Below are 14,383 nucleotides of genomic sequence, written 5' to 3' on the forward strand. Positions count from 1 at the left end.
AACTCTGCCGCTTGGTGGAAACGTGACAAACACCAGTGGCTTTTCCCCCAAACCACAACAGCATCCTGCTGGCAATAAGAGTACATTCTGACACATGAACTCAGATTTGGGTGTCAATCCCACCAAAAGTGTGTCAGGGTGATGAAATCAAGATTCCGGCAAAAGCAATAGGCACATCTGATGATGATGGAGGACACTCAGGGAGGCAATGTGGGAAGCCCAAAAATCCCAACCATTCATCGACCTGAGGCTTGCTGTCACATGTTGGGGGGGATAGAATGGACATGGCCACAAAGAGTAAACAAATAAGCCTACAATTTGCCAGCCAGCCAGCTCTTTACTGACTACACGGAGGCGGTAGCCCCGGCACATGTCGAGAGCGCGAACAAAAGCACACGAAGAACATGTTAAGAGCAGGATACAACAAAAAAAAGTTGAAGTCAGGAGAGGTCAAACCTGTTTGATGCACTGCAGCCTGTCATTGGTCTGCTGGATGTGCCGGTCCATGGATGGTAGCGTGTTCATGTTGGCGCTTCTACCGGGACGCCATGAAAATTCGACTGTTGATCTGCAAAACAGGAGGAGGGATGGTTCTTTTAGGGCATGTTCCTGTCAAGTCAACCATGTGATAAGTATGGACAAAAGTATTAGGAAAGTTGTAGACCACAACATGCACCACAAATTTCTTTTATATTATGTACCAATTTTCTGCTAATAGTTTCCCTGCAGTGTTTGTTCAAATGCAGATGCAATAGAGGAATTCATGGAGAGGGGTCATCTAGTAGATTCACTGGTATATTACAATTTACGCAGTGAATCATTCTTTTATTTTAGTGCGACTGATGGTCTAAGAACTGAGACGGTACAGTTATTACTGATAGGGAAAAGGAGGCGAGCAGCACGGTGGGCAAATGGTGAGCATGTGTGTCCCAATTCGGACCTTCAGAGTTGGAATCTTGGTCCTCCTTCTTGTGCTTATGTGTTTTGTGTAGGTAATTCATCTTACACCAAAATTCCAAAAAGACTCTAAATTATCCATAGGTGTGAATGTGAGTGGCCCTGTCTACCACCTTTCACCCAAAGTCAGTCAAGGAAAGTGTATGCTGTATTTCAGAGAGGCGTTTATTCGTCTTAAGTGGATGGTACAATATTTGAGAAAAATATGGTGTGTAGACTAAACAGTAGTTCAACAAAAGAATTTTCCACGATAACAAACACAACAACAATGAACATATTAAATACATTGTACATCTTCTCCATAACAATGAGGCACATCAGCTTTGAGCGTACTAAAAAGAACACCCCCCCAGTCAAGCCTAGAAGACGGCACCACAGCCCCCCCCCCCCCCCCCCCCCCCCCGTCACATGCTCATTCGCTCTGACCAGCTCTGGAAAATGGGTTAAATCAGGATTAATAGGCATCGTGCTGCTTTGGTAGTGAGACCTCTGTCCCTTGCCATCCCAATGTGTTTATCACACCACAGATTCCTCCACACAAAAGGTGAAACCACAGGTGGCGGCGGGGGTGGATGGGCAGGGCTATAACGTGTATGCATGTGTGCGTGTTCTAGAAAGCTGCTCGGTACTGATAAAGGCTCCCTCAAGACCCCCCGCGGTGGCAAACTGCGGATGCTCAGCCAGCAAAATGTTCCAGTGCGGTGAGTTGATCTTCCCGAAATGTTGCAAATGTGCACTCTCTCCCTTACTAGCATGTCAACATAATAGCACCAGTCCTCCTCTTTGATTGTGTGTAAAGGTAAGACTTCAAAAGAGCACTCGCAGAAAGAATACGAGTGTGTTACTAATCCTCCGAGCTTAGCGGAGTAGAATTACCCACACTGCATTTAGAACGTCTTAAACATGAAGGAGAATGTGGTCAAACGGAGGGAGGGAATGCTATTTTTTCACCCAGGGCCTACATTGTGATATAATGATGCTGCCTTCACTGACCATCTGTGAAAATCTCCCCACAAGGCCCGAACTTCACGCCACTCCGATTTGGAGCCTGTGGCCTAGTTCTGCTGTCTCGCAGTGTCACCTGACATCCAGTAGATGTCTCCCTCTTCTGTGGCTGCTCAGGCTTCATTCACACATCACACCCCAGAGCCAGTAGTAGTACAGGGGAGGGCTCCTTTAAGCCCTGACAAGCGCTACAAATCCCTCACAGTCAGTTCTGCGGCCCACTAGCAGGGCACGCTCGAGCCAGCCGCCGGCCGCCTGCCTGACCTTGTGGCTATTGATTAACTGCTCCGCTTCTTCTCCACTTGTCGCAACACATACAAAGACACCAGAAGATGAAGACGACTAGCCGAGAGGACGGTGTTGACAGGGAAAGTGAACGCACCCTTGTGGACAATATCAATTTTTTGGGGGTGTTCCAGAGGCAAATATGTAAGACAGATTGCATGATACTAAGAGTAGTTACTGTGTGTTAGTAAGCCACACAAAAATTACATATAAAGAAAATTGTGATTTTGTGTGTTGGTGCTGCTGTTTTGGTTAACAATAAGTTGCACGCTTTATCATCTCTGAACTGAAATAAGTGCAGTTACTACTCGTCTGTTTACCTTATGGGAAAAAGGGAGGTAATTATTTGAGGGAGGCATTAATTTGTCTCGTTCTTCTAATATCAACAATAAAGGTTCATTCATAAGTTCACAACCAAGGAGTATAAAGAAAATCACAAAACTGAAACCATAAAACATTATTACCAAAAGCAAAAACCAAAAGTTTTAGCAATAGAGTATCAATTGTGCATTTACATGCAAGAGGGCAAGAAGTAAAAAGACAATGGCATTACTTAAAACAAGTTCATATATTATGCAACACTTCACAATTGTGACCCATTTTTTTTCCTGATGGGAAAATTAAGGAAGGCGTTTATTTGCTTTGTGTAAAGATGAAAATCTCCCTTCAAAATGTCCTCCATTCGTTGCAGTGAAGACAAGCGAAGACTCAACGTGCTAAGAGACAGCCGATCACAGTCACTTTGTTTTACTATACAAAGTATTTCACGGCAAATCACTGTTTTCCTGCGCAATTTTGTTTATAACACATCTCTCCTCCTAACACGGGCTCACATTTTACTGAAGCTGGAGAAGACCAAAGTTGAAGAGCTTGTCCAGGGAAAATTTGCAAATGTCCAAAATCAATAAACCCGGGTTGCCTCACCGCCACACCCCATCACTCACCGTATGTTGCATAATCTGAGCCCCTCCCCCTGCATGTTTACTTTGTAAACAGTCAGCAATAACAAACATGCTCATGTGTCATGTCATCACGGGAGGGGCGGGGGATGAAAACAAACTGTTAACTGTTGTAACGGCAAAGCCGACACGCCGTGCCCTCCTTTCCCACAATTTTCCATCTTTCTATCGTAGATCTTTATTGTCTCCCAAACATCTTAATCGGCTGCACTCAGCAGAGGTGCAAAACAAAGGATTACATATCCAATTATGCCGCGACAGCACGAGGAGGAGGCCCGAGTGACAAAACACAAACAAAACTCGACATTCGTGGAAGCTTCTGCCTCTTTTCTGTGTACATCACAAGGAAGGTGGGGGTGAAAGGGAAGCACACTAATGTGAAAGCGCCAAAGATGCACAAGCACACAAGTTAATGATCACCCGCATCTCGATATGTGCACACAGGCTGAGGATTTATTGTCACTCCAGAGCAAGCAAGCAAGTTAAAACTGCTCGCTCCTGCTGCTTAAAATCAATAGGGTTCTTGCTTTGATAAATACTAAGTCATTCATCTTGACTAATCACTGATCTGATCATTTGAAGTAAGCTAGCTAAAAAATCTCGGCATCCAGTACCCAGTGTAAAATCATGCAAGTTCCTGCTATTCTTGGCTATGAGGTGTGTCAGGAAGGGTTCCAGGACTGGCGTCACAAAAGATAGTACCAGTTGAAGTTGTCTGTCAAACTAAACATAAAGCACAGGCAATCACACATTGTATGTTTAAAGCACCTATATACATTAGCTTAGCGTTCTTGTGTGCAAGCGTAATGCTCACGCTAAAAAGGCATCCGCGCTGGGGTGCTGTAACCCTTTAAGCGGTGGACTCAACAAAAGCAGAATGGAAATTGAAGTTCTCAGAGTCATATATTCTTTATCCTCTACGAGCAATGACTAATAGTGCCGCACTGATGAGCTGAGAGGAGTTTAGAAGCCTCAATGAACAGTTTATCTTTCTGTCTTATGCTGCCCCCTGGTGGCCAATGCAGGCACACCAGAGAGAGCAGCACAATGGCAACTGTCTTCAATTGATGCAGTGTGACAAATTTAAAAAAACATATCTTTAATTCTATTTAATTATGTAATCACTGTAGGATTTTATAAAGTGCAATATTGTGGACTGCTATTCTTCCTCATGAAAATACAGATTATAAAAAAAATTGGGGGGGCAAGGCTAGAATGTGAAATGTTCTTCTGGTTTGAATTAATTTGGCGCAAAAATAATCTAGTGTTCATTCAGTCTGTCAAGTGTAGAGGGCGGTGGTGAACAATAAGAGCTTATTTAACAACAAGAAGAAGTGTCAATGCGGCTCTGTAGACACAGTGGGAGATATTCGCTCTATCCTCCTTGCCTTTGCTGACATGGCCACATCTCTCTCTCTCTCCCTCTCTGTCTCTCTCGCCTCCCACAGACACTTTGTGCTTTTTGCTCTTCTATTCTTTCGCCCTCAGACATCATTAGAGGCGCCCAGCACGTCGCTCTTTCTCCACCACCTTCCATTTCCCTCTCTATCATTTGCTTCTCTGCCTGAACCCCCTCCTCCCCGTCCCTCATATCTCGAGCCCCCCTCATCCCCCCCTCCCGCTTTCTGGAGGCCCCTGCCATAACAGAAGGTGGAATGGATTCATTTGCTCTAATGTGGTTGGGGCTGCAGCATGGCACGGCGCAGCGCCGAGCGACACTTTTTCCCCGGGTGCGCGCAGCCTCTGTGTCGGGCCGGCCGCCTGTGTGCAGTTCATGTGTTTTCAAACAGGCCAATCAACACCACTCAGCTGCGCCGGCCCTCGTGCTTCGCCGCCTTGACCCCCCCCCCCCCCCCCCACACACACACACACACACTTCCCGCCCCCAACCCCTTTCCTACAGTCTCTGCGCACACGCCATTATCTCGAGTGGAAAACTCCCATGGCCAGACAGTCACTCTCATTGGGTTTATTATCCCCACTCTACTCTAGTCTCCCTTTCCCTCATCACACAGCTCTCAAGCTGTCAGGATGGGCAAAATAATCAATTATTTGATTGTTAAAAATTATGCTGATTGAGTGGAATTGGTTGTTGATTAATCGGGGCTGGCAATGCTTGGATGAAACCAGCAGAGGCGCTGTTGATTCAGTCTAGTTTGCAGTCTAAAATGGAAAAACATGCCAACATAGAGCTACAGTAAATACATTAGTACATTCACTTATGAATTGAATTAATTCCATGACCATGCTTGCAACTCAAATCAACCTTCCCCTTTTAAATGAAGACAGATGCCATAAAAGCCCACCCATAAAAAAAACACATTAAAGTAACTGCACAAACAGTATTAGACTGTATAAAAACATTCATATTCCTTAATTGCTACATTTTTTTTCCCGTCACTTTCAATTAACTTAATCATCTTTACTGTTTTTTTTTTTTTTTTTACTTTTTCAGCAACTTCTCCATCTTTTCATGGACCAAAGTCCGGAGCTTATAAATTATTTTAATACCACTACCTGGCAACTCCGTCTAGTTCAGTATAGTACATATTGTTAGCCTAAGCGCGTATTTGCTTAAGCCTTTTTTTAACTTACTGTCACAATATGAAAAAAAAAAATTGTGCTTGCCCAAAATCAGTTTTTTCTGTGTAGAAAAAAATGAGTTTCCCAACCTTTTTTTTCTTGTGTACCCCAACCTTTTTGTACCCCCAACATGTTGATGATTCTCCAAACGCAGAATGTAACAAAGCTGATTATTGAAAGTAAAGCGTTTTATTTTGGCTCCTTAATTTGAACATTTAATTCTCATGCATCGTCATCTTTTCCACTCAAATTACACAGAAATATATACACTGCCTTGAAAATAAATAAATAATATCAATGTAAAAAAATGTGAACTCAAAAGAAATAATAAACCGGCTTTCGTTATAACGGATGACCTTTTGCACAAAAAAATGAAGATCATTTGATTAAGTCCCCTTGAAAAGGGCATTTAAAGTTTAAATATCAGAAATGAAACACTTAACAAGAAGTGTGTTCTTTAACAAGAAGTGTGTTCTTTCTTTTCATCAGTCACCTGAGCTTCAATGAGACACCTGAGCTGACACACGGCTGTTGTGGTTCTGGCGCCGCTGTGCCAAAGGTTATCGTCTCCCTGGAGAAACAAGTTGTAACACACATACCATTTTCTTGACGGGCTTATGAAATGACTGAGTATTTACTTATCATCTTGGAAATAAATGATTAAATCTTTCCATGTACCCCCCCTGCAATATACTCACGTAGCCCTAGCCTGGTTGCGAAACACTGATGTAGCTTGTCAGTTATCCAGGACATGCTAATCGCAAAAGTTAAATCGAGTGATCTTGTTGAATTTGTTGTATCTTTTCTTGTTTTCTGAAAATGTTAAAAGATGACTTTAGACAATTATGCTATTCGACTAATGATATCTGTATACAGGTACTTGTACTTTCACCAGAAAGTAGTCTGCTAACTAACGAGCAAACAAAAAGCTGATAATCCAGCATTTTGGATCTTTTGCCATTTGAATCAGATCCTCCCATTCCAGGAGACAAATAGTAGAGTCCAGTCTGTCTATTCCTAACATTACATCATGAAGTCACCTATTCTTAGCAGAAAGTAGTAAGCTAACAAACAATTGGGCAAACAACACAAATTTGCCATTCGGTAATGTTTTCCCACCCCGGAATCCAAAATGATACCGCCCAGTGCCCAAGTCAGGAAGTAGCCAACTAAAATACAGACAGACAGATGAAGACAAATATTAACAGACCAGCCTTGGCGGTGGTCGGCGCTCCACTGAGTGTCACTCTCGTTTATTATGTTTTAAGAATGCCTTCTAATCCCCGCTCTCTTTGCAAAATAGCTAATAGTCACATGGCTCCCTCAGGCCTTAATAAAACATGGTGTCACAGCCGCCAGCCTCGATATAAATGTGCAATGATGCTGTTTGTTTATCTTGTGTTTTAATGTGACAAGTGGCGGAGCAGCGGGCGGCCATGCCCCGCGAGCAGCTGTGATGTGGGCGACATGCGAGCCGCTACACTCGCTTCTATAAATACGTCGCTTCAGCTGTGCAGCATTGCAGGTATGCGCCACCGGATACCCGCCCCGCGAGCTGATTATTCCACGAGGTGCCCCCTCTGTTGGCCAATGATGAGCACATTGTCGCTGTACTTGTGATTCCCAACCAAGGTTATGACACAGTAGCGTGCTGAGAAAGATCATGTATCAGGGTTACTGTGGGAAATTCTCATACAGTGGATAAGCGGTACAATTCTTCCCAAAATAGGATTCAAGCTGTTTCTTGCCACGCCCCGTGTGATGTTTAATGTGTGTATTTAAAACAACCAACAAAGTTTGCCAAGGATTCCCCCACTAAATTAACGCGAACACACAGTGGAAAACGACACTGACAGGCTAACAACTAGCATGGATGGTGGGCATTGGATCATGGATATTTGGATGACATCAGTGGAGCAACACATGCAGACAGACAACAGAACAATACTCACAGAGGCCTATATTGTTTATCGTTTGTGAAAAACAACTAATATTACGGACGCTTACTGAATCAGAGTAGTTATGAAACTATTGTTTTGTGTTTATGTCTGCATGAAACTGCCCCCCGCTGGTCAAGACAGGCTGAATTGAGACGAGATGATAATTTTTTCAGTATTTCTTTCACAATTTTTATGACATTTTTATCAGCTGGTCTGCCCTAAGATTTTATACGATACGAATCAGGCTCTTTAAACCTTTGAATTGCATTGTTTGAATGTCTATGAAAAAATATATGTTCAAACAAGCCAAAGTTGAAATAAACACCGCTAGGAACCAGAAAAAAAAAAAAACACCAACAGTTTCATTTAACGTAGTTAATAAAATCAATTACACATCTCATAATTCAGCTATAATGTCATCATGAATTAACTGGCTTTTAAAGTACGGCCAATGCGTTGATTTTGATGAACTAATTACAGAAAAACTAACACGCTAACACGCACTTCCTTCACAGCTTGTGTGACACCTCCTCCCTTTCTCTCTTGCTCACCCCTTAAAGCGGGCGCACAACAGCTTTATTTTTTATTTATTTTTTCATATCACTTTAGATGGTTTGAAAATGGACGTTGAAGTTGACAGACGTCTTTTTGTAAGCAACACCTATTTGAATAATTGCATATTTGATTGAAATGCGATGACTGTAATTGTGATACATCCATTGCAAAGCCTCTAAATGACTAATTTGATATTGAACGGCATCTCCACACTCTTTTAAAGTAGGCTACAGTAGGAAACCAGAAGATGTAAGACAAATTGGAAAGCGAAAACCCGCCTCTAAAGACCAAATGTGAGGAACGAAAACACTTATATTAGAGCGATAGAAGTGTTTGGCTTCAGCACCTAAACAAACGTAGTTAGCCCCAAAACACGGCTAAACCACATCACAAGTGCTGCAAACATCAATGATGCTCTGCAGAGATGACTTTTTGATGCATGGATGTGCACTTGCATGTTGTCTGAAGTGCTGTAAGTTGCGAGCGGCTGACAGCACTTCGGAAAATGGAGTCATCGGTGTGCAAAAAACAACCAGTTTCAACATCACATGATGAATGAATGAATGAATGAATGAATGAATGAATGAATGAACTCATTCCGTTGCAGATGACTATAAATACCAGCTGGGGAAGATTGTATGTCGTGGCTCCCACGTACGATTTTCCACTAGTCACCAAAGGCTTGATGTCTATCGTTTGAGATGCGAAAGCAAGTGTGTGTGTGTGTGTGTGTGTGTGTGTGTGTGCGTGGCCAGTGTGCCTATCGGTTATCGCCACGCTAGGTCATCGCAGGGAGGAGATGAGAGGTGCATGTGATTGACAGTGCAGTCTGACATGCTTGTGTAAAACAAACCGTACGGCCAGTTAGTCCGCGTGCACACACGCACCCACACACACACACTCACACACATGTGAGTGCCAAACGGGTAAACTGACAAATTCCGTGTCCTTCGGTTGCAGCAGCAAAGCGCTGACCCAAATGCAATTAAACAACATCCAGCGGGGTGAGTGAGTGTAACGCGGACACACACAAGCGCCTGTATGTCAGTCCATGTGTGGAAAGCGTGTGCGCGTGAAAGAGAAACACAGCGACGCAGGGTGAGGGGGTGAGTGGGGGCAGAGCGTGAGACTTGACAAAGAGCGAGTGTGGTTCAATGTGCTCAGTAAGCCATGAAATGGTATTGGTGCCATTACGGGGGAGGGGCATAAATATATCTGTGACATGCACTCAGCCATGCTACCTTGTGTCTTATGTGGGTTCATGTTCAAAAAATGAATGCAGTTCTTGCTTTGACATTATAATCCCGAGATGAGATTGGCTGGACGTCAATAAATATAATAATATAAAAGGAGGCTTCAAAGTCATGAGAAAATCAAGCCGTTGGCTCCGTTCTCAGACACAGGGGGCGTGTCTACTGAATGTGCTGAAACCACACCTTGCTCAACTGTCAATCAAACTACCACTTGTATGACCTGGAAAACATGGACTAACATCTTTCTTACGTTTAAGCAGCAGGAATATATCCACTTAAAACCTCTGCTGGAACACAACGGACTTTTCCACGCCGCAACAATGAGGCGTTCAATGCAGCAGCACCACCACAAAGCCCCTTTACACACACTGGCTTCCCCCCCCCCCCCCTTTTCCTCACTTGTTCACCTCTCTCTTTGTAACGTGCGCGCATTCGCGGGTGACAACGAGGCGCTCTAAGAACAGCGAAGATGCCTTTTTGAGGCGTAGGTATAGCTAGTTAGCTAACTGCATGTCACAATTTCGCTGGATAACCGCTTTGAAGAGGCTCACATTCAAAATCAATATAAGCACTGCGATGTTATTCACAGGTTAACAGCTGTCATCAGGTTCTCGACACATAGAAACAAAAATGAAATCAAGCTCTAACAACAAAGCCTGAGTGAAGAAACAGGTATTCGTGACCAGGAAGTCAAAGGTCGAGGCGCCCCCTAGAGGAGCACGCGAGTACAAGGACACTGGGATGAAAAATGCCGCCTGTAGCGGCCAGCTAGCGGGTCAGACAAATCCCAAACAAATCAGATTTTCAATCCTCTGACATGGTGAAAGTGTTTGATAAGCTTCGAGGCGGCGAAACCTTCCTGCGTGGGTAGAAGGGGGAGCACGATGCATTCATTCATCTTACTGCATGCGCGCGTGTGTGTGCGTGTGTGTGTTTGTTCAGTGCGGCGTGTCAGCACGAGGGCACGGGTAGCAAAGAAGACAAAAATGTGCGCTCGCTGTGAAAATGAAACCATCTAATGGCGCACACACGGAGCCGCGCGGCGAGGGAGCGTGTTTACTTGTGATCTCACCATTTGTTACAGAAATACACATAAAAAAAACAACTCCTGGTTAAGATTGATTTCTAACATGTCAACATGATGCTTGACTGAGTGTGCGGGAACAGAAACACGACAGCCAACAAAAAGTTTGTTTACTCGGTTTTAACACCTACGCTAGGTTTGATCCGATGACTTTTAAAGGGAAATGTAATCGAAAATGTACTTTTTGATTGCTTGCATACAAATGTTTGCATGTTCAGAAGGCCATTGAGTGCTAAATGGAAATTAATGTGAGTTTAGCATGCAGCTTCCACCACAACAAGGATTTACTGTAAATATACAGCACCAAAATACGTAATAACAGACCAGGATGCATGTCCGTTGCCTTGCAGGATTCTAGTTAAGGTAAGCCATTTCAAACTAAAAAGAAAAACCTTTCCGTATTTCGAACCGGAAGTTTCAAAGCAAACCGGAACACATTCGGCGCTGTCAACCCGAATATATGGATTTTGGCTATCAGTCCGAGCTCTACTGTTCTTGGTCTTTCCCTCAATAATGTGACTTATACTCCAGTGACTAATATATGTTTTTTTTCCCTCCATGAAGCATCTTTTGACTGGTGCGACTTCAACTCCGGAGTGACTTATAGTCCGAAAAATACGGTTACAGCTGTAAACCTTTTTTCACACTTAAAGGGGGCGTTTGCAATTCAAAACAACAACAACAAACAAACAAAGACTTTTTGCCATATTTGTAAAACTGTTTGTATGACTTCACAGTAGTATATCAGTAAGATTATCAGTGTGTCCCCTTCCCCAAAACAACCAATCAGAACAAAGTCATGACCGACAAGGTGTCAATCATCGTTTTCCGTGCACTTTGCGGAAACACTCGTCGCGGCCACACCCCCACAGCCTCATGCTATCCTGTTACCTTGGGCTTGCACAGCTTTTCTGAAGCTACGGCAGAGTATATACCTTTGGTCAAAAAAAAAAAAAAATGCCACTCCCTTGCATGTCAACAACTGGGCGAAAAACTAGCAAACAGAAGCAGAGCTAAGGGACCTCAGGCAGCTAAGAGGATTCAGAAGCGATGCGGAACTAGTTCCATTTCTGCTCAACAGGTATCATCCCTTTTGGAATTTATCTTATTTGTAGATAACACTTTGTGATGCGATAACTTTCATGTGTTATAAAAACATTGCAAATACTGTCGGTCATGCTTTCAATATTGCAGCCGCGATTAATGTCGGCTCGCCTACAGTGCTAATGCTATCATTTTATTGCTAGCGCTGCTATTTTATTGAAGTTTCAAATGTGACTACTCATCACGCCTTTGCACTTTGATAATCGTATGCCATTATGAATGGCCATGTTTGAGAATTACGCTTGTGCGCGTTAATGAGGGGCTCAGCTTGGTCAGAGACTCGGGTTGGGGGGGGATTATTGAAGTGAGGCTACATTATAGTCTTGCTAACAGTTTTAACACCACAGCGTCCCACTTTAATTCTGCTGAAATGTTACATTCAATATTTTTGGTACAGTTAAGAAAGGTTTTTGGATGGTGACAGTTCGATTCTGGAAATTCAATTTTCATGACGTCCTTTAGGGTAAAATGGACGCAGCGGTTTCACTGCATTCACTAAAAAAGCTATTTGTTTTGAAAGAATTGTTAGAGAATTTTTAGCATTTTCAAGCCCCCGTGGACACCCTGGTTGCAGTTTATTCAACTGAGCTTGCACTGGAGGTACTTTATGTTTGAGGCAGGACAAAAGATAAGTAGATGGCAAGAGAGCAACAAAAAAAAAAGAAAAAAAAATTCACTCACGACACATTACATGTAGTGGGAGGCCAGCCAGGAGGAACGTGCAAGTGGAGATAGGAGGGGAAATGGCTGCAGAGCAGGAGAAAGGAGAAAAGGGCGGCAAGAGGTCGTCCCTGGGTAATTTGTTCTGGTCCTCTCCCAGAGCAGACACACAAGGAGCAGGTAAACCAATTACAGTGTGACATGAATCACCGAGAGCCAAGAGCAGGCCCCACCGCAACGCATCGCACCGCACCGCACCGCACCGCACCACGGTTGATGGTAGCGAGACTTACCACTTGGTCAATTGCAAGCCCCCCACCACTAACATCACCTTACTGACTGCTTTTTTTCCGTTCATGATTGCGTTCCATTCATCTTGGAGTTTTATCAGGCCAGGAACCATATTTGTGTGGCTTAAGTGGGCTGTTAAAAATGGACCCCGCTCACTCACTAAGATCTAGTCAGTCAAGTCAAATATTCGCAAAAATAAAAACTGTGACGTTGAACATCATGACATTAAGATTGTAATCGTGTAATTATATACAAATAAATAATTAAAACAATTCTAGTCACCCTTTTAAAGAAGATGCAACATATACTGTATAAAAGTATTTAAAACAAAATAACAATTAGAATATAAAAAATATTAGTAATATATGAGTTATTTTTATTTTGTAAAGTATTTGCTGTATGCTGCTGAAGCACTTAAATTCCCCCTATTAGAGGATTAACTCAAATTAATCAAAATAAACAAACTGACAAGTCAAGTCAAAAAATAAAGAGGAATATTATTCGTTAAAATTAATTTTAAAAAATAGATGAATAATTATCATCGAATTATAAACTAATCTACTACTAATAAAAATCAAGTGAATAGATACAAGTGTAGTAATTGTCAAAAGTATTTTATGTTGAAATATAAACATTCGAATAACATTCCATTCATTCATAGTTTAGCATAGTACATCAATAACAAGTACTGATGTTCAGAGCGGGGCATTCTGCCTATGTGACGGATCGATCCTCCTATCCGCCTATGATGGACGCCCATTTTGTAGGCGATAAACAATTGACGGGAAACTTGTAAAAATTGTCAGACTAAGCATAGTCAAAAGCCAATTTTTCCCTGTCTATGTAATTCGTCTATTTTTGGGAGCGGAATCCAAAACTAATCTCAGTTTTTCATTGTCACATAAAGTTTTTGAGATGGAGGATACCCTTTTCTGAAAACATGTGAAGCAAATGTATATGATTGCAAATAAAACGTTGAATAGTTATAGGCTTTGAAAACTAAAAAAAAACAGCATATAAGGAAAGAGAATTTACAACGGTATGGCCATGGCTACAAGGTTAAGCGAAAAGCCAGCACTAATCCCCTTAATTCGTACTATGACCGCTTTCTGTTTCTAGATATTGATAGTGCTGACCTATTGGGAGCTGCACACACCTCTCACCGCACTGTCTCACTTGCGACTGTGCAAACAAGTAGCCACGTAGCTGTCGACGGGTCCAATCGTAATCAGCTGGCAAGTCTTACTACAGCTAATCAGTGGAATCTTGCCTATCTGGTAAACTGTGGCGAAAAAATAAATAAATAAATAAATAAACTTGCTAGAAAATAGTAAACTGCAATTTTGGAATCAGCATGCCAATTTTAATTTTAATCAGCATACAAATCTAACTCAACAGCATTTGATTTTAAAATTTGTTCACCAGCGTATTCAAACACGTCTTTTTGAGAATTTTTAGCATGCCTCAGACATGAATGGAGGAATGTGAATTGTCTAGCCCACTGCTCCTACGTGCCGCTAATTGTGTGTACTTGCTGCATTATGGTTTCAACACAGAGGTCAAATTGACAATAAAAAGGGTCTTCAGTCTGAATGTCAGCTCCCAATGGGTGTCAAAGGTAGACAGTGAACAGGGGGGGTGCTCTCTCCGTGTTTACCCAACAAAGCCTTAGCAATTACTTTCATTTTCCTTAATCGCCAAACGGCT

At 42.6% G+C, this 14,383-nt stretch overlaps 1 protein-coding gene across 2 annotated transcripts in view; it reads right to left on the reverse strand.

Annotated features, from left to right (window-relative positions):
* Positions 1-14,383, reverse strand: part of zmiz1a (zinc finger, MIZ-type containing 1a) — a 179,362-nt gene that overhangs the window by 37,300 nt on the left and 127,679 nt on the right. The window contains exon 12 of one of the 2 annotated variants that reach the window (XM_086045234.1): positions 457-568. In XM_086045234.1, the coding sequence (XP_085901360.1) occupies positions 457-525 (69 nt within the window). In that variant the 5' untranslated portion in view covers positions 526-568. Of the gene's footprint in view, positions 1-456; positions 569-14,383 lie in introns of those variants that run through there. The other variant, XM_086045236.1, reaches the window with a different exon arrangement.

Source organism: Filicampus tigris, chromosome 11 (assembly GCF_054856515.1).
Source record: "Filicampus tigris isolate MCC_2025a chromosome 11, RoL_Ftig_1.0, whole genome shotgun sequence".
Classification (NCBI taxonomy): Eukaryota; Metazoa; Chordata; class Actinopteri; order Syngnathiformes; family Syngnathidae; genus Filicampus; species Filicampus tigris.